Here is a 17,822-nt window from a genome sequence, read left to right as displayed (position 1 = left end):
CATTACGCGTTGAAAGGGCCCAAACAGGGAGGCCCAGTAAGGTCCCCCGCAGAATAAACGCTCTGACGGTCTGACCCTAGATCGGACGGCTGGATGTCCTCGGGTGGCGATCCACCGGCTCAGGGAAACCCGCGCGCTGCCTTTATAGGCCACTCCCACCACCGCCGCCGCCGCCGAACCCTAGTTCCTCTTTGCCTTTCCGCTTCTTCGCGCCCCCCCGCCGCTTCTCCCGACCGCCGCCGCGAGAATGGTAGGTGGATCGCCGTGGACTCGTCGTCTTGCCGCCGTTGCCGTTCCGGTGGTGGTGGTGGTGGTGGTGGTGCTTTGGATTGCGCGTGTGTGTTTGACCGGGGTTTTTTTGTGTCTTTCGTGCAGCCGTTCAAGAGGTTCGTGGAGATCGGGCGGGTGGCCCTGGTGAACTACGGCAAGGACTACGGCCGCCTCGTCGTCATCGTCGATGTCGTCGACCAGAACCGGGTAAGCATCGTCTTCTCTCGTACGCCTTGAACTGTTTCCATTTGTACCCGCTTTATAATTTGGATCTATAGAAATTATACTAGTACTAGCTGGTGTGATAAACTCTTGCTGCTATTGTAATTTGTTTCTAGTGAGAAATGTAAGAATTGTTAACGTGGTAGAATATAATGGAACGCCAAAATGAATCCTTTGAGAGTAGCAAGTCTCTTCTGTTTCCGCACAGCCTTAAATGGAAGAATATTCTGCATTTGCTGTGGTGTACTCCCTCCGTACTCGTAAAGGAAGTCGTTTAGAACAATGTTTAAGTCAAACCTTAGGAATATAAATCATGAATAACTCTCAAGTTGTTGCGTTTGAAGATGTAAAAATTATATGAATAGATTTGTCTTGAAAAATATTTTCATAAAAGTATACATATATCACTTTTCAATAAATATTTTTATAGAAACAAGTAGTCAAAGTTGTGTTTTGGAGACTGTGTCGCTGTCCTAAACGACTTCCTTTACGAGTACGGAGGGAGTACTTGATCTGAAAAAATGTGCGTCAAGTCTAGAAGTTTATCAGCATTAGCTCGGACTACTTGGCAATTTACAATAATGAACTATTTATTGACAATGAGGTTTTGGTTTACCTATGATTGATAGTGTTGATGGTGCCTCCATTGGCGGATGCATTAGTGCCACTATTATGTTATTGCTGCTCATTTTTCTAATCGGAGTTAATTATATTGTAGTGCTTTGATTATTGGATATCACATAACTCTGTTTTCTGTGAATCACCAGGCACTTGTGGATGCTCCTGACATGGTCAGGTGCCAGATCAACTTCAAGAGGCTTTCCCTGACCGACATCAAGATTGACATCAAACGTGTCCCGAAGAAGACAACTTTGATTAAGGCTATGGAGGAGGCTGGTTAGTATGAATGTTGTGCTACCAATCCTATCAGCAGTTATTTATTTCTGTCCATGTCTAATCTGAGTGGTGGTTATTCTTTTGAAGATGTTAAGAACAAGTGGGAGAATAGCTCATGGGGCAAGAAGCTAATTGTCCAGAAGAGGAGAGCGTCACTCAATGACTTTGACAGGTTCAAGGTTATGTTGGCCAAGATCAAGGTCAGACATCCTATTCTCAATTGGTTTACTCCTGTTTATAACTACTCACTAGCTTACACCAATGTTTTCTGTATGAACAGAGGGGAGGTGCTATCAGGCAAGAGCTTGCGAAGCTCAAGAAGACTGCCGCGGCTTAGTAGTGCCATGTTGAGTTTTTGGTTCCAAGTTGGATCAGCAATATGTTTCAATGGTCTTAGAGCCAGAATTAGTACTACTGTTTAATGGAACCTATTTCATATTTAAATTGAGCATGGTTGTGCTTTAGAGATTTTGTATGACTGATGGCTGTTAAATAGTTTCCAACATATGATCACTGGTGATTTGTGTGGACTCTACTCGTTACCAGTTGAGATTGCCGTGTTTTGCTCGTGCAGCATATTGCAGTCTTGAGTCGCTGCGCCGGGTTATTGAATGTTACACCACCTACTGAGACTGGAATATTCACTTGCTCAGTCGTGCCGAATGCCAGACGCTATCTGTTTCAATTTTTCAAATGGTAGGCGTGCTTCTACATTGAAGAATGGAAAATCGTTCCATTTCCTGAGTTAGATGGAAAATCCTTCCATTTTCTGAGTTAGCAATTTTTTCTCTCATTTTCAGTAGTTGGAAAATTAAAACAGCAATATACCCCAGTCTGGACTGGTAGGATAAAATTTAATGTTTTGTTCATTTGGGTCTGAATTTGATTGTATGTCATAGTTGTATAATTTGGTTTATAAATGGATGGACTGCATGTAATTATGTTTTGAGACATTTTAAAAAGAGACTGTCTACGAAACCAAGTAATTTATGTTTGAGACATTTTAAAAAGAGACTGTCTACAAAACAAAAAAATCTCACCTCATCCATGCGAATTCTATCTAGATCATCTTTGAGCCGCCTTCAACAACACCTAACCCGTGTTGCTGACTAGAAACCCAATTCTATCCATCTCTAAGTTCAGTCACTATACAACCATTTCGCACACTAACTCTCATCGGATCCAATAAGGAGGAGCCGCCTGATCTAGCTCTTCATCGGATCGGCTTCTGCCTCCCAAGTCCGACGACACAATAGTGTGCATGATGACGGGGAAGGAAAAAAGACATCTGGTTGTGCATGTAAAGGCGGAGAGGAGAAACGATGGAGGAATGATGGTGGCTCATGGATAAAGTGGCGGAGAGGAGGAACGATGGTGGCTCATGGATAAAGAGTAGTGGTGGCAGTGCGTCTCAAAGTACTGCTAATATGTGGACCATCAGTCATCATAAAGAAATAGCTAGTTTTAAAGTAGTAAAAAAATTGAGATAAAGGTGGAGTAAGTATAGATGAAAACACTTTGGAGACGGACGAAAACCACTTTTATCGTTTCCGTTTCCATATTCTTTTCAAAATTGGAATGGAATCAGAAACACGGATACATAAACAAAATCGAATATTATCGAATACGGTAACACTTATTTATCGTAATATAAAAACCCCTTAAGCCGAACTTCTAAAATCAATGAAGAGATGTAGCTCAATATCTTTTCTGAAACAATAAATCAATATTTTTAGTTTTTATCATTAATAATACAAGTAGTCGTACACTTTATTTTCTTGGAGAAAGAGAACTATATTCATCTATAACTGCAATTGTTATTACTATGGCACATAGTATAAATATAAATATTTAGAGTAGAAAAGTCTGGAGCTAATAAATTGCACATGTGAAACACTTCGTTTCCGATTCCGAGAAAAAAAATATGAATCCGTTTCCTGAAATTTTCCAAAATCGTTTTCGACGGATAGTAGCATTATCATATCCGTTTCTGTTTTCCGAGAAAAATATCTGAATACATTTCCTGAAATTTTCCAAATTCGTTTTAGACGGATAGTTTCAGGAAACATATATCCTAAACGGATAGTTTGGGATGTTTCCAAATTCGTTTTCGACGGATATGTTTTTAGGAAACATATATGAAATTTTCTGTTTCCAAATTTTCCAAACATATATGTTTCGGTCTCCGAGAAAAAAAAATTCGAATTCGTTTCAGTTTCTTAAATCCAGGAGTTGGCAAATACTACCTCTGTCCCATAAAAATCAAAATAATAGTTAATTTAGAACATATTAGGCTTTGTTCGTTGCTACCAAGTTTCTGTACGAAAGTTGCTTAAAAAAATCATATTGATCCAACTTTAAAAAAAATAAGCTAATACTTACTTAATCACGCACTAATAGACCGCTCCGTTTTCTGTGCACGGAAGATTTGTTCCCGACCACTCAAACCGAACTCAGCCTTAGAGCATGTACAATAGAGCCCTAACGCTGGCGATAATGGTTCCACGTTAGCTCGCGTGATGCGCTGGAGGAAAGAAGGAAGGTGAGTGGGCGACTATTTAGTCGCTGGGCTGCTCACAAACTCTAAGAAGTTGGGCCCACAGATACAACACGAGGGGAAGCTGGTCCACGCAACGCGAGGAAGAGAGATAAATAAATAAACATAGATGGTTCCGTTAATTAAAATAAATATATAATGTGTCAGCAACTTATTATTTATTAGAGCACAACTGTTGTATCATGTGTCTCTTAAATTATACTATATGATGATGATGTGGAAGAATTGGAGCTAAGAGCGGGCTGTACTATTAAACTTGCTTTTAGGAGGATAGACAAATGACTAGAATAATCTTATTTAATGAACCCATATATGTATACATTTCATAGTATAAAATTGATTAAAATGAATTTTGAGACAATTAACCCACATAATTAGAAATATTTTTTTAGTAAATTTCACAAAACTACACGTTTTGTAGTCCAAGTTGCAGAAAACCACACACACTTTAACACTTGGCACTTAATTACATATATTTTGGTAGTGTAGTTTCACAAAACCACACTATCAATGAATGGATTCACCCGCGAGATGACGTGACTGTTTCATCTAGGACGAGGACATATCATCCTATTACCAGCCATCGCACGAAATTAATAGGATGCCACGTCCTCATCCTAGATGGAACGACCACGTCATCTCACGGGTGAATCCATACATCGATAGTGTAGTTTTGTGAAACTAAACTTCTAAAATATATATATACTTAAGTGCCAAGTGTCAAAATATTTGTGGTTTCTGCAACTTGAACCATAAAACATGTAGTTTTGTGAAATTTACTCTTTTTTTTTTTTTTTTTTGATAAAACCTCATAGCTAGAAATCTGCCTGTAACACGGGTATCTTCCCTTCGCTCCGTTGGCGTAAAATAAAGAGGAATCTCGCGTCTCGTCGTCTCCTCCGCTCCTTGCGCCAAGACGAGTCGCGGCTGAACACAACAGGCGAGGGGCGGCGGTCTCCATCTGGCGAGCAGAGCAGGGGATGGGAGGGGATCCTGGTGAGCATCCACATCCTCTTTCTGATTCATCTCTCAATCCCACCGGGACTACTTTTGTCTGGAATTCGCTTGCGTTTGTTAACCCTAGCTTCTCTTCTAGATCTGGAAGAAGCCCTTCTCTTAATTTCAGAGCCTTAACCTTAATACAAGTAGCAGTTTGTTTGTTCCCCCCAAAAGTTTCCCAAGTTGGATCCGCCCCTGGTTGTTAACATAGTAGCAAATACAATATGAACAATGAGTGTCGACCAAAGTGGAGAAAAGTTGCCTATGGGGGAAGGCAGCCAGGCTATGACGATAACCACACGGATGAGTCATTCCTTGAGGAGATGGTTATGAACGCCAATGTTGTCAAGAGGGACCTCCTGAAAGTGATGATCGACTCGGTCTCCATATCTCAGTATCTCTGCATTGTTGCTCTTGTGGTTTCAACATGGACCTATACACTGAACTTGGTCATTGATGAGGTCACTCTTTTGAAGCTAGACACTAGTCTACTTCTTGCCGGGTTTTCGATGCTCTTGCTCACGGCAAGTCCGTTCTCGCTCAAGCTTCTCTCCAAGTATGTCCTCAATACATCATTCTTCATCAGTGGTCTGTATGTTTTGGCACCGATTTATCAAACCCTCACTAGGTCCATCAGTTCAGATTCCATATGGGCACTTGCTGTATGCCTTCTGTTGGTTCACCTCTTTCTGCATGATTATTCTGGTTCAACTATAAGGCCACCTGGTGCACTCAACAACCCAAAATTGACCAGCAATATCTCCTTGAATGCATCGATAGTAGCATCCGTCCTTGTAGCTTCGCGCCTGCCATCTAGGCTGCATGTCTTTGCAATCATGCTATTCTCCTTGCAGATCTTCCTGTTTGTGCCCCTCGTCGCGTTTTGTATTAAGAAGTTCTCTCTTAGACTTCATCTGCTCTTCTCCTTTGCTCTGATGATCATGACCCTAGGCGTCACATACCAATTGCATCACATGTTCTTCATCCTACTGCTGGCACTGCTTGTTTTTATCTCAATTGTTTGCCCTTACTGGCTTATAAGAATTCAGGAATACAAGTTTGAGATCAATGGTCCCTGGGATGAAGCTAAACTCTGCTTTGATATAACTGAATAACAGAGGAAAGTGCATGTGCAGAATTTTGGTTTCAATGTTCATTATCTATAATTGATGTATTACCATTAGTCTTATTATTCTGGAGCAATTTATGTGCATGTATATGCTTTTCTTAACATATACTACCTTCGTCAGAAAATAAGTTACTCTATTACGGGACGTGACATATCTTAAAACTACGAATCTGGACATGTCTTTGTCCAAAATCATAGTACTAAGATATGCCACATCTCGTACTAAATTAACTTATTATGAGACGGAGGGAGTGTCTACTTGTTCCCTTACTGTGATCAATATACATGGCGGGCCTTATCTGTTCTGCCATATATTGATAAGCTTTCTGAGCGCATTCAGTGGTTTAAACTTTGGTGTACAAAATAATTAGGTACAAACATCGTCACATGTAATCTTTAATCGAGTCAAGAGAGAACTGCTCAGCCCAGTCACATGGATTTCTTGCAATAAGGTGCAAGTGCAGATTAACCCTAACATATTGGTACTTGTTCTTGTGTTGCCTCCAGTTTCGTTGGCAGTGCTGCTCACTGCTCTGTATTCTGTTCCGATTATATACTGCCGGACTTTTTTTATTAAGATATAAAAGAACGTTCCATCTTTTGCGCGTTCGCGAAAAAAAAAAAAAGAATGTTCCATCAACCACGAAGCCCTAACACAACTTCAGCAACATCAGCTGGGGGCATTACCTAGCAAAAAATGATCAGGACCCATGTACAACTTCATTCCTGTACATGTAGTTGTGCCTGGTTGTAACAGCCTTTTTTTATCTTAATACAAAGATATGCATTTTGCATATTTCAAAAAAAACAAACAAACAAACGCATTCCTAGCTGAAGTACGTGCATAGTACTTTATTACAGGTTACTGAGAAATATTCAACAGAACACAACAGCTCTGAACCCAACCGTAGTAGTTCACCACTGGCAATAGCCTCAGATTCACAAATGTTCTTGGAACAAAGAAGATTCAGTTCACTCAAATTTGCCTACTGCTAGAGCATATTTGAGTTAAATCAGTTGTCAAAAAGTGAAACAAATATTTTGATAGTTAGAAAAGTAACTGCTAGTTGAATAACGATATCTGATCGTATGATATATTAATAACGATTACATGATCTCCAAGTTTTTAAGAAAATAATGTGACGGAGTATCTAAAGGGCACTAAGGCAAAAAAGGATATTGATTATCTTAAGAGTATAGTGGCAGAGTGGCAGAAGTTCTAGTTGCAGTGCACAAAGGAAATACTACGTGATAGTACATATTTTGCTAGTAATGAACTGCTTTATTTCAATAACATTTCTACAAATATTTGATCAACATCAGCATTAATTGGACCAGCACAGTTGCTGGTCCGGGTTCTTCTGAATGGCGTGTAAAATGATTTCTTTAACCATTTCTTTTGCGCCAAGATTCAGTAAGCAAACTTCACTCTTAAGCATATCTCAGCATCATCTGTAGCACAGAATGGTTTTTACTTGTTGATCAGTAATCATCGTGTGAAGGAATCCCCAGTGTCCTCACTGGAGCAGCAACTCACATCTTTTGCTCTTCGAAGCATTATTTCCTTCTGTCAGCACTGATTGAAAGGCGTTCAAAGGTCCTCAAAGTGGGATCATCATGGACATTTCTTGCAGTTTTGGTAAGCGAGGACCTGGTCTCAAGTCCTGTTGACTGGTGAAGCCTCTGCATAGTTGATGGGCGACTGCTGCCACTGCTGGTTGGAATTAGGTTACTGCGGTTCGGATCAATGGGATCTCCAGAACTTGGTCTGCTGCTTGACAAGAGAGCCTTCCTTGATGTGCTCCCATTACGAGATGATGATGTGGGCCTTCTTTTATCTAAATCAACAGCCTAGCACGCATGGTAAAATTGACATAAGCCTTCCAGAATACAGAGTTCCAGCTATCATCAACAGCAACGTAATGTAAAAACACAACAAAAGATTTCTGCGAAAAGATGGTCAAGACTAACGAAGAAACATCCGTCTCATTATCCTGCTAATTTGAGCAGTTTTTTTAGGATACTGCTAGAAGGTGATCTAGCTGCTCAGTTTCTTACCGTCTTGGGTGCAAGTAATGAATCCAATATATTTCTGTGCTTTGTGTGCTCTCCGTAATGGCCAGAACCAGAGCCAGTTCTTCTAGCAAATGGATCGACTGTACCAGAGAATCTGTCAGGAACATCCTGTCTTGCTGTTGAGACAACACCCCAAAAAACCCCTGTTATTTTCCAAACTTATTTCCTAAATATAAATTCAAAAAATGTCTATGCTACTGACAAACCTGCAGCTCGTTCAGTCCGTTCTGCAGATGGTCCCACCAACCCACTTGTCCTTCCACTTGACTGGAAGCAAGGAAAAGATGCTACACATTTAGTATGGTAAAGCTTTGCATTACCAAAAAAAGTTAGAAAAAGGAATAGCAGACATACTCGCAATCTGTTACTTTCTGAACCTTGCTTCGTCCAATCAAATATATAATCAAGCTGGTACCCTGCAAGAATTGAGAGGAAATCATTTTAGATGTGTATGCGGAGATACTTCATTGTATTATATTTGAGCATACCTTCACGGATGAATAGATCTCGGAAAAGTCTCTTCAAATAGCTGTAGTCTGGTTTATCTTCAAATCGCAAAGATCGACAGTAATGGAAGTATGAAATGAACTCTGTGGGATAAGATTTACAGAGAACCTATACAAAATTGTGTAAAACATGATAAGGTTAAGTTGCAATTAAATCAAAAAATGTCATGCTTCTTCATAGATTTTTTTTGCATGGAAACCAATTTCCATTACCTCAACTGGAGTAAGCATTTTCTTTTCACTAATTTTGTCATATTTCTGTTTTTTTGTGCCAGCTTTTAGACCTTGCCAAGGAAGGCTGAGATGGACAAGTTAACATAGATCAATAAAATGTATTGTCGTATAAAATGGAATTTTAAAAAATAGAAAACAAGCATCGTCTCACCTTCCTCTTAAGAAATACATAAGCACATAGCCCAGAGACTCTAAATCATCTCTCCTGCTTTGTTCTGTAGTGAAAAACAGAATTAAAAGAACGCATATACTAGCAGTCAGAGTGCAATTGACTAATTTTGTTGCAAGCTAAACTTTATTTGTTTCAAAGGAGCTACACTTGTTCATAACTTTTCAGTGTCGCCACATTTTGCACCTCTTAAATACATATTAGTTTGTGTTAGTTCAGATTTTTAAAAAATAAAATCTCTTCTGATGAAAACGAATCAGTAACAGGTAAAGACACTTACCTACTCCAAGATGGGTGTTTACACTAGCATAGCGTGCTGTTCCTGTGAGATTTTTGTTCTCCCTATGGTAGGAAAGAAAAACATGTAAGCTTCAAACATATATCCCCAGAAAAGTATGAAGCATAATCATGCATAGAAATATAATGGTAGATAAACTGGTAAACTTTTTACTATTAGTATGAAGGAGGTAACTGCTAAGTAGTGAATAGTGATAGTGTAACCCGTGTTACTGACCAATGTCACAGTATAGTACTAAAACATAACAGAAAATGGTTTATCAATTATCACAATCATCATTGATCAAATTGTTGCAATGCTGCTGTCATTACTCACTACTATCAAGCATATCTCTTAATTTCAAGAAGTAAAAACAGATAACAAAATTGTGTGGGCTTATCTATATAGTTAATAGCAGATACTGCTTGCCAATATGGTTAATAGCAGATACTGCTCCACCGGTAGTGTGCCAAGCACAGTTATGGTAATGAAAAATTCTAAATTAAGCACTTTGAGCTCTGTCAGATAAAAACGGTGTTGCTACCAAAACAATATACTTTAGTATGATTTTTCATAAGCTGAGTGCTCTACTACAACAATCTTCCAGGTGTAAACATAAATACTTTCTAAAACATTTACAAGAGAAGAATTTCTAATTACCTGTAAGGTATATGCTTATGAGTTTGGAGGTCCCGGTATTTCTTTGCAAGACCATAGTCGATGACATAAACCTGTTACAGAATTGTAAAGATCACTCACAACAATGTCTACAAAAAGTTGTGCTTATTTCTTGATGTTATTCATTGTAAGATATATCACATATGAAGTAAATGCAGGCTTTCGATCATCAGTTAGCAGCAGTACTAGAAAGGCAGTTGATATGCATATGCTGAGTAACAGTATGCACAAATAAGAGAAAACAGAAATATTATCCTTGTATTCTTCAAGTTCTTACGAAATAATAAAACGTATGGTAAATCGATGATCACAGTCAGCAGTTTAAAATCTCCAAAGACTTTCTACATTCATAAAAAAGATGTTTCTAAAAAATACTAAAATTTATTATACAAGATAATTTCTCCATAAAGAAACTAGTATAATCATCAACCACACAGAGCACAGCTGACAGCTGTTGTTGGTAATATCATAGCCTCTCTTAGAAAGTATAATTGAAGATACTACTGCCAATTGACAAAACTTCATAGCACCAAAAAAGATGATACTTAGAAACCAGGCCAAATACTCGAATCAAGATGTTATCAATACAAAATTATACAGACCAGGCAACCAACAACATCCAAAGCGCAGAAAAATAATGAATTATATCTACCAGCAACTGCAGATGAATGGGACAAACCTGGCTTGCTTTGCGGCCTAAACCCATAAGGAAGTTGTCTGGCTTGATATCACGATGTAGAAACCCCCTAGTGTGCATGTACTCTACCCTGTTGATCTGTATAGAACAGGAAGTTAGTGGTTAAATCAGACAAATAAAGTCTTGAAATTTACTTTCCTTGATCGTTAATTTATTGAAATTTAGTCATACAGGTAACCAAAATTAACAGCCAAAATAATAGAATTCAGTAAGAAAAACCCACCATCTGATCAGCAAGCATAAGTACTGTTTTAAGAGAAAACTTTCTGTTGCAGTAGTTGAATAAGTCCTCTAAACTTGGACCAAGAAGATCAATAACCATGACATTGTACTCCCCCTCCACTCCAAACCACTTCAGATGAGGAATTCCAGCTGAACATAACCAAGACATAATAAGTGAACAATTTTATTTAAATAGATAAACAGTTTCCCGTATTACACTTACTTCCCCCCTGCAGAAGCATGTATAGTTTTGACTCATAATGAAGCTGAGGATGCCTTGATTTTACAGATTCCTAACAAAATAAGAGATGACAGAAAAGGTTTAGGTAATTTGTCCCAGTGTCAGCAAGGACAAGTAATCAGTGCTGACAGTGACTATTCATGTCAATATAGAAATACACTTTCCAAGTTTCCGAACACCTTATTTTCATTATTACCAACATTTTCTCATAGAACAAGGATTGCACCATTTAAGAAAGCAATCCAATGCATACAGGCTTACAATATAGAAATGGCATTCATGATTAGAAAGGCAAAGCTGGTTCACAAAACTAGCAACTACGTGAACTTACAAGGTAAGTTGCTTGAAAAGTAGATGTGACCAAACTACTAACAATCATATCGAAATAATAGAAGCTTCTAAAAGAAGTGCATTGACCACTGAACCGGAGCAATAATATCAGGAGAATCCTTGAATGCTGCTTTGAAACATTGAAATAGACAATAACCAATGCTTCACAGCTACCCAACCTAGCCAAAACATGCACAAGGTATTCCAAAAGGCTTCGTTTCCCCAGACAGAAAAGCTTTGTTTGCAGGTCTTACAGGATGTGAACAGAATCACGGGCGGCTGCCCTGAATCCTAATGTTACAAGAGCAGATAATATAGTATGACAAGGGTTGGTGGGCTGCCTCATGTTATTTACAGATGTTTCAGAATAAGTGCTCTCGTAAACCACACACATCACCTAGAATCCTAGATGAAGCAATTAAATAATGTCAACGATCCAATTGGAAGCTGAAAAATCTTCACCTCTTTTTTCTTACTTCCCAATTCTGAATATCTCTAATAGACCAGTTAGGTCGGAGAACCAAAAAAATTTAGAAGACCTGGTTTCTACTTGTATGAAAGAGTATGATACTAAGCAAGAGGTCATGTCAACGATTTCACAAGGACGTATACATGTAGCTTCATTCAAATTTCTGATCATGCAGCAATGCAAACTCTGTTACACCTCAGGTGATCTAATCTTTTCTAGGAGGGCAGAACAAACCATATTCGCATCACAACATCAGCACAAAAGAAACCAATGCAATACTAATTACTACAATATATACATTGGCGTAAGAAAAGGCTTATATATCAGAAACGAAATCATCTTCACATACCAACTTGATGGCTACCTCCTCACTGCTCTGTATATTCACACCTGTAATCGAAACAATCCATGAATCAACGACATCATCACAAACAGCGTAAACAGTAAGAAGAAGAAAAACGAACGGTGCCTCGCAACGAGCGGCGATAGACGAGAGATCCGAGAACCCCACGAGGAACGTACCAAGGTATAGCTCCCCAAAAGATCCGCTCCCAATCTTCCTCCCCAGCTTAAACTTCCCCCCGATCACATGCTCCATCCCCGCAAGATTCAGCACCGAATGCGCGCGCGAATCGCCTCACCCCCCACAAGAACCCCAGTCACATTGCCCGGCGGCCGCAAGATTTGCGTCCCGGGAACACCCAAGAAAAGGAAGATCCCGGATCTCTCCCCCCGACTCCAGCCCAAGATTCGCCGCCCTGAGACGGCGCGGGCAGATCGAATTGGCGGCGCCGCGAGATTCAGGACGAGGCTAGGGATCGCCTCCCTCTCTGTGGGGGGGAGAAATTTCTCGGCAGGAATCGTGGGGGGGCGGGTTAATAGATGGCGATGGACGAAGGAAGCGGAAAATGTGGGAAACGGACGGGAGGCAACGGATAGATAGGGGTAGGGCGGTGGATTTTCTTCCTTCCTTTATTACTACTGCTAGAAGGAGGAGGCGGGTGGCGATGGCGGCGGCGGGGGGAGCGTGGGAGGAGGCGGCCGGTGGCCGGAGTAGAGGTGGGAGGAGGAGGAGGAGGCGGCGGCGTCTTCTCGGGCTTTCGTGGGGTGGAGGCGGCGTGGCTACTGGCGAGGAGAGGACGAGAGCAGCGGACGACGCGTTTTTTTGATTTTTTTTTTTTTTATGGCTAGGGATGTGGAAGTCCTTTTTGTAAAAAAAACAAGTTTCTTTATAAGGAATCAAGAAGAGTTTTCGGTCTTTCGCGGATTGAGGGATCCGACGGCTTTGTAACGTCCGAACAAAGTATCGGACGGCCCATGTGACGCATAATTTCTTCCACGTATGTGGATATCATACGACTTATTTGGCAAATGGATTACGTGTAGGGATGAAAACGGAGCAAATATAAAAGGATAATACTCATACTATATTTGTTTTTATATTTTGTGCTGGATAAAAAACAAATACGAATAGCTCGGATAGATCTAATACGAGCATGAATACGGAAATAACTCTTTTCACGGAAACCACCTTAAACTTTTAATAGAAACACATAACATCATATATAATTTGCTTGTTTTATATAAAATATATAGTATATTTTTTTCAAAAAAAATAGAAGTTTAAATAATATTAATAGTGTAGACTAGGGTTAAGAAATGGGCTACTATTAAAATCTAAAATGGTAGAATAAAGGTTGTATAGTTATAAAGAAATGGGGTATATCTCATGGATTAAGCGGATATCCGAATAGCACTGTTCACCAGATATCCGTATAATTATCTGCATTTGTCGGAAACCCCGATACCATATTCGCATTTGTACCTGTATCCGTATTCGAACTATCCGAGAATTATCCGCTCCGAAAGTTATCTATATCTGTTTTTATTCGGAACGGACGGAAACTGTACGTTTCATTTTCATCCCTAATTAAGAGAGGTATAGGATCAGAAAAAAGGAAATAGGTGAATGGTCAGCATTAAACTAGACATGAAGAAATAGGAATGGAAAGGTATAATATAATATTATCCGTTAATGGGTGGGACATCATTTCCAGATCCTGTTTTGCATATGGTTTTATGTTTTTCTTCTATTTTCTTCATGTTTTGCATTCATCTTGGTTGCCTTCCATTTTATTTTCTGACTCTTTTACTCTATTCTTGTTACTCCTACCTGCTAAGGGTATCTTGTTGAGGATTCTCCAAAATGTTGAGGATCCTCCAAAAGAATAGGTGTGTTTAAGAGGCATGTCCATGTCAGTAGTTGAAACGTGTAAGCGTTTGTATGAGTAGAATTGAACAATGTCTATTGGAAACAAATCAATATAAAGAAGCATGTGTACATGGTGGCCTGTTTAAATACTACTGTACGATGTAGCATATATATATATATATATATATATATATATATATATATATATATATATATATATATATATATATATATATATATATATATATATATATATATATATATGACACTCATATGGGGCACCATGATATCAAATGCACAAAATCACTCAAACTTTTCAAAATTTTCAAATTGTGAGTATATACCTAGTTATAATAATTCGATTTATACTTATACATATCAACAAAACAACTCAAATTTAACTTTATTTCACAATCCATGATTATATACCTAACTAATTATATGTATGGATGCTATATACCTAGAATCAAAATCTAACAAAAACAAGTTCAAATTCAGTTCAAACTTGCTTTGAACTAGTTAGTAAAGTGGTTAATGTTAATACCTAAGTAATTGAAAAAGTTTTTTTTCAATTACTTAGGTATTAACATTAACCACTTTACTAACTAGTTCAAAGCAAGTTTGAACTAAATTTGAACTTGTATATATATATATATATATATATATATATATATATATATATATATATATATATATATATATATATATATATATATACGTATACGTATATATATACGTATACATATATATATACATATACATATATACATATATATATATACGTATATATGAATATATGTATATATATGTATACGTATATATGAATATATGTATATATGTATACGTGTATATATATATATATATATATATATATATATATATATATATATATATATATGTATGTATATATATATATATATATATGTATGTATGTATGTATATATGTATATGTATGTATGTATGTAGGGAGCGTACCCTATGCACACAGGTCCTCGCGTGTACACACCGTGTACACTAACTAAAAATTATCACAAAAAAATCTAGGAAAATTCATACATGTACTTTAAATAGTATTACATCTACGTGCAAAGTAGCATCTTCAAATTCATTCTACATAGAGAATAACAAAAAAGATAAAATTCTGACAAAATTGCAACCTTAAACTGTCAGATTTTTTGTTTTTTTTGTTACGGCTAAAATATAATGAATTTGACGTTAAGATTTTAACCCTAGGTGTAATACAATTAAAAGTATGTGTATGATTTTTTCTAGATTTTTTGGTGACATTTTTTAGTTGGTGTGCACGTGTGTACACATGAGGGCCTGTGTGCATAGGATATGTTGCCATGTATGTATGTATGTATGTATGTATGTATGTATGTATGTATGTATGTGTATATATACATATGTATACATATATACATATATATGTATATATATATGTATACATATATATGTATATATACATACATATATATATGGGTGTATTGGAAATGTTAGTAGAATAAGTCCATATCCATCACCAAAGTATCATCACGATATACCACCCTTAGGTTGTACTCCCTTCGTTTCAAATGTAAGTCATTCTAGCATTTTTCATATTCATATTGGTGTTAATTAATCTAGACATATATATAGATTCATTAACATCAATATGAATGTGGGAAATACTAGAATAACTTACACTGTGAAATAGATGAAGTATTTGTTATGAGATGTTGGGAACTTCTCCCATACGCACGAAAAACAAAGCAGTGAATTAGTGCATGATTAATTAAGTGTTAGCTATTAAAAAAACTTGAAATATAGATTGATATGATTTTTTAAAGAAACTTTTCTATAGATTTTTTTTTTGTAAAAATGCACCATTTTGTAGTTTGGAAAGCGTACGCATGAAAAACGAGGGAGGTAAGTTGGGAACCTCAACGAAAGAACACAGCTACAAATGTCATCGGTAGATCACTAACATATCATGAGTATCTTTGGCTACCAGTGTATCACTAAAGTTCACATGGTTTGAAAAAGTTCATAAAAGGAGGATCCATAATTTTAATCAAAGCTGAAAAAATTTGTGTTATGGGATTGTCTTTTTCTCAGTTGCCCGAAAACAAAGAAAAATGGCCAGGATTACCTCGAGAAACACGCATGAGTAGTGAATCCTATCCTCTTATATTTTCCCCTCCCCTCGCACAACCGCGCACATTGACGTTGGTGCCGTCCTCCTCCCCCGCCCAATTGTGCGGCCTCCGGCCTCACCAGCTGGCTAGGAGATGCAAACGGCACTAGCGAGGGCTGCCGGACTGGTCTCCTCATCCTTCTCATCTCTTTCTCTTTCTTCTCCAAGTCCAGCAATGTGAACCCTTGCCATGTTGATCTTTCCTCATCTCAAGTGGTGAGCCATCGTTGATCCACCACAGCCGCCCGTTCTCCTAACCATTCGTTGGTGTCACCCCCGATACCAACCCTGCTGTTGATGCGAAAAACACACACCTGCCCACCGCCAACCTCTAGTGCCATGGCTTCAGTGTCGCCTCGTTGCCTCACTAGTTCCCCCTGTCCCAAACCCAACCCAACCCTAATCCCTATCTCCTCTACCAGAGCTAGGGCGCCACTGTCACAGGAGAATATGGCCATCATTACCATCGCATGTAAGCTACGTCTCCTCCCTTTCTCTTTCCCATCTCTCCCCTCTCCTGCCTACCCCCAGAGGGGATTGCTAAGCTAATGGTGACTAGCAAGTTCAGTCGCCTGAGCAATTCCTTTTGCCATGCATTTTGGAGAAAAAGATAATATAGGTTTACTATCTTCGTTTATCATCCTATCGCGCCATCGAGCTACTAGTTCTATCTTTTGTCACATGTGTTGAGTCTTTTTATACTATTTCCGTTTATTAATAAATGACATGGTTGATTTTTCCTTAAACCGTAACTAATTAACAATGTTTGTTCAATTATTTAGTTATTAAGTAAAGTGGCAAAAACAGCACTAAATATGTCGTAAAAAAGTATTTTAAGCATGTCTAGTATGTTTGCCTATTTACGCAAATATTTATAGAAAAGATGAATGATCAAATGAATTCAAAAAATCAACTTCGAAGATGAACGTACAGCGTGCATGGCACCCTCACACGCAAGTGGGCTATGCCTGTCATGATGCAAGGTTAGGCTGGTGAATGCAAAATTGGTCATTCTCTACAATGGTGTGGTTGAAATCTTTTGTTGAACCCGGCACATGGTCAAACATAGAACTTGTACATACTCCCTCCGTCTCTTAATATTAGAGGTTTTGACCACTCGTGTTATTAAAAAAATTGTGCAATTATAAAAAACAAAAAGTTATGTTTAAAGTATTTTGGATAATAAAACAAGTCACAAATAAAATAAATAATAATTCTAATTTTTTTTAATAAAACGAATGATCAAAGTGCAAGCAAAAAATAAAAAAAATTATATTAAGGGACGGATGGAGTAATTCAGAGTACAATTGGTTTTTTGTTTGATTAGGCTGTGTTTAGATCCAAAGTTTGGATCCAAACTTCAGCCATTTTCCATCACATCAACCTGTCATACACATAACTTTTCAATCACATCATCTTTAATTTTAACCAAAATCTAAACTTTGAATCCAATTAAACACA

At 38.0% G+C, this 17,822-nt stretch overlaps 3 protein-coding genes across 3 annotated transcripts; 2 read left to right on the top strand and 1 right to left on the bottom strand.

The window, feature by feature from the left end:
* The first annotated feature begins 123 nt into the window (after window positions 1-123).
* LOC127762183 (probable 60S ribosomal protein L14) lies at window positions 124-1,919 on the top strand. Its single transcript, XM_052286585.1, has 5 exons — window positions 124-250; window positions 376-477; window positions 1,260-1,389; window positions 1,477-1,589; window positions 1,670-1,919. Exons 1-5 carry the CDS (start codon window positions 248-250, stop codon window positions 1,724-1,726), a joined length of 405 nt encoding a protein of 134 aa, XP_052142545.1. The 5' UTR covers window positions 124-247; the 3' UTR covers window positions 1,727-1,919.
* Window positions 1,920-4,794: 2,875 nt separating this feature from the next.
* LOC127762047 (phosphatidylinositol N-acetylglucosaminyltransferase subunit C) lies at window positions 4,795-6,176 on the top strand. The gene is made up of 2 exons (XM_052286398.1): window positions 4,795-4,942; window positions 5,043-6,176. The coding sequence occupies exon 2, from the start codon at window positions 5,170-5,172 to the stop codon at window positions 6,058-6,060; it is 891 nt and encodes a 296-aa protein (XP_052142358.1). The 5' UTR covers window positions 4,795-4,942; window positions 5,043-5,169; the 3' UTR covers window positions 6,061-6,176.
* Window positions 6,177-7,236: 1,060 nt separating this feature from the next.
* On the bottom strand, window positions 7,237-13,158 carry LOC127762046 (casein kinase 1). Its single transcript, XM_052286397.1, has 14 exons — window positions 12,496-13,158; window positions 12,323-12,363; window positions 11,157-11,226; window positions 10,935-11,083; window positions 10,694-10,789; window positions 9,997-10,067; window positions 9,340-9,401; window positions 9,042-9,105; window positions 8,870-8,954; window positions 8,639-8,765; window positions 8,505-8,566; window positions 8,357-8,417; window positions 8,133-8,266; window positions 7,237-7,925 (listed from the first exon to the last, which is right to left on the bottom strand). Exons 1-14 carry the CDS (start codon window positions 12,569-12,571, stop codon window positions 7,632-7,634), a joined length of 1,392 nt encoding a protein of 463 aa, XP_052142357.1. The 5' UTR covers window positions 12,572-13,158; the 3' UTR covers window positions 7,237-7,631.
* Window positions 13,159-17,822: the final 4,664 nt, after the last annotated feature.

Source organism: Oryza glaberrima, chromosome 2 (genome assembly GCF_000147395.1).
Source record: "Oryza glaberrima chromosome 2, OglaRS2, whole genome shotgun sequence".
Taxonomy (NCBI): Eukaryota; Viridiplantae; Streptophyta; class Magnoliopsida; order Poales; family Poaceae; genus Oryza; species Oryza glaberrima.
This window is presented reverse-complemented; position numbering and strand designations above follow the sequence as displayed.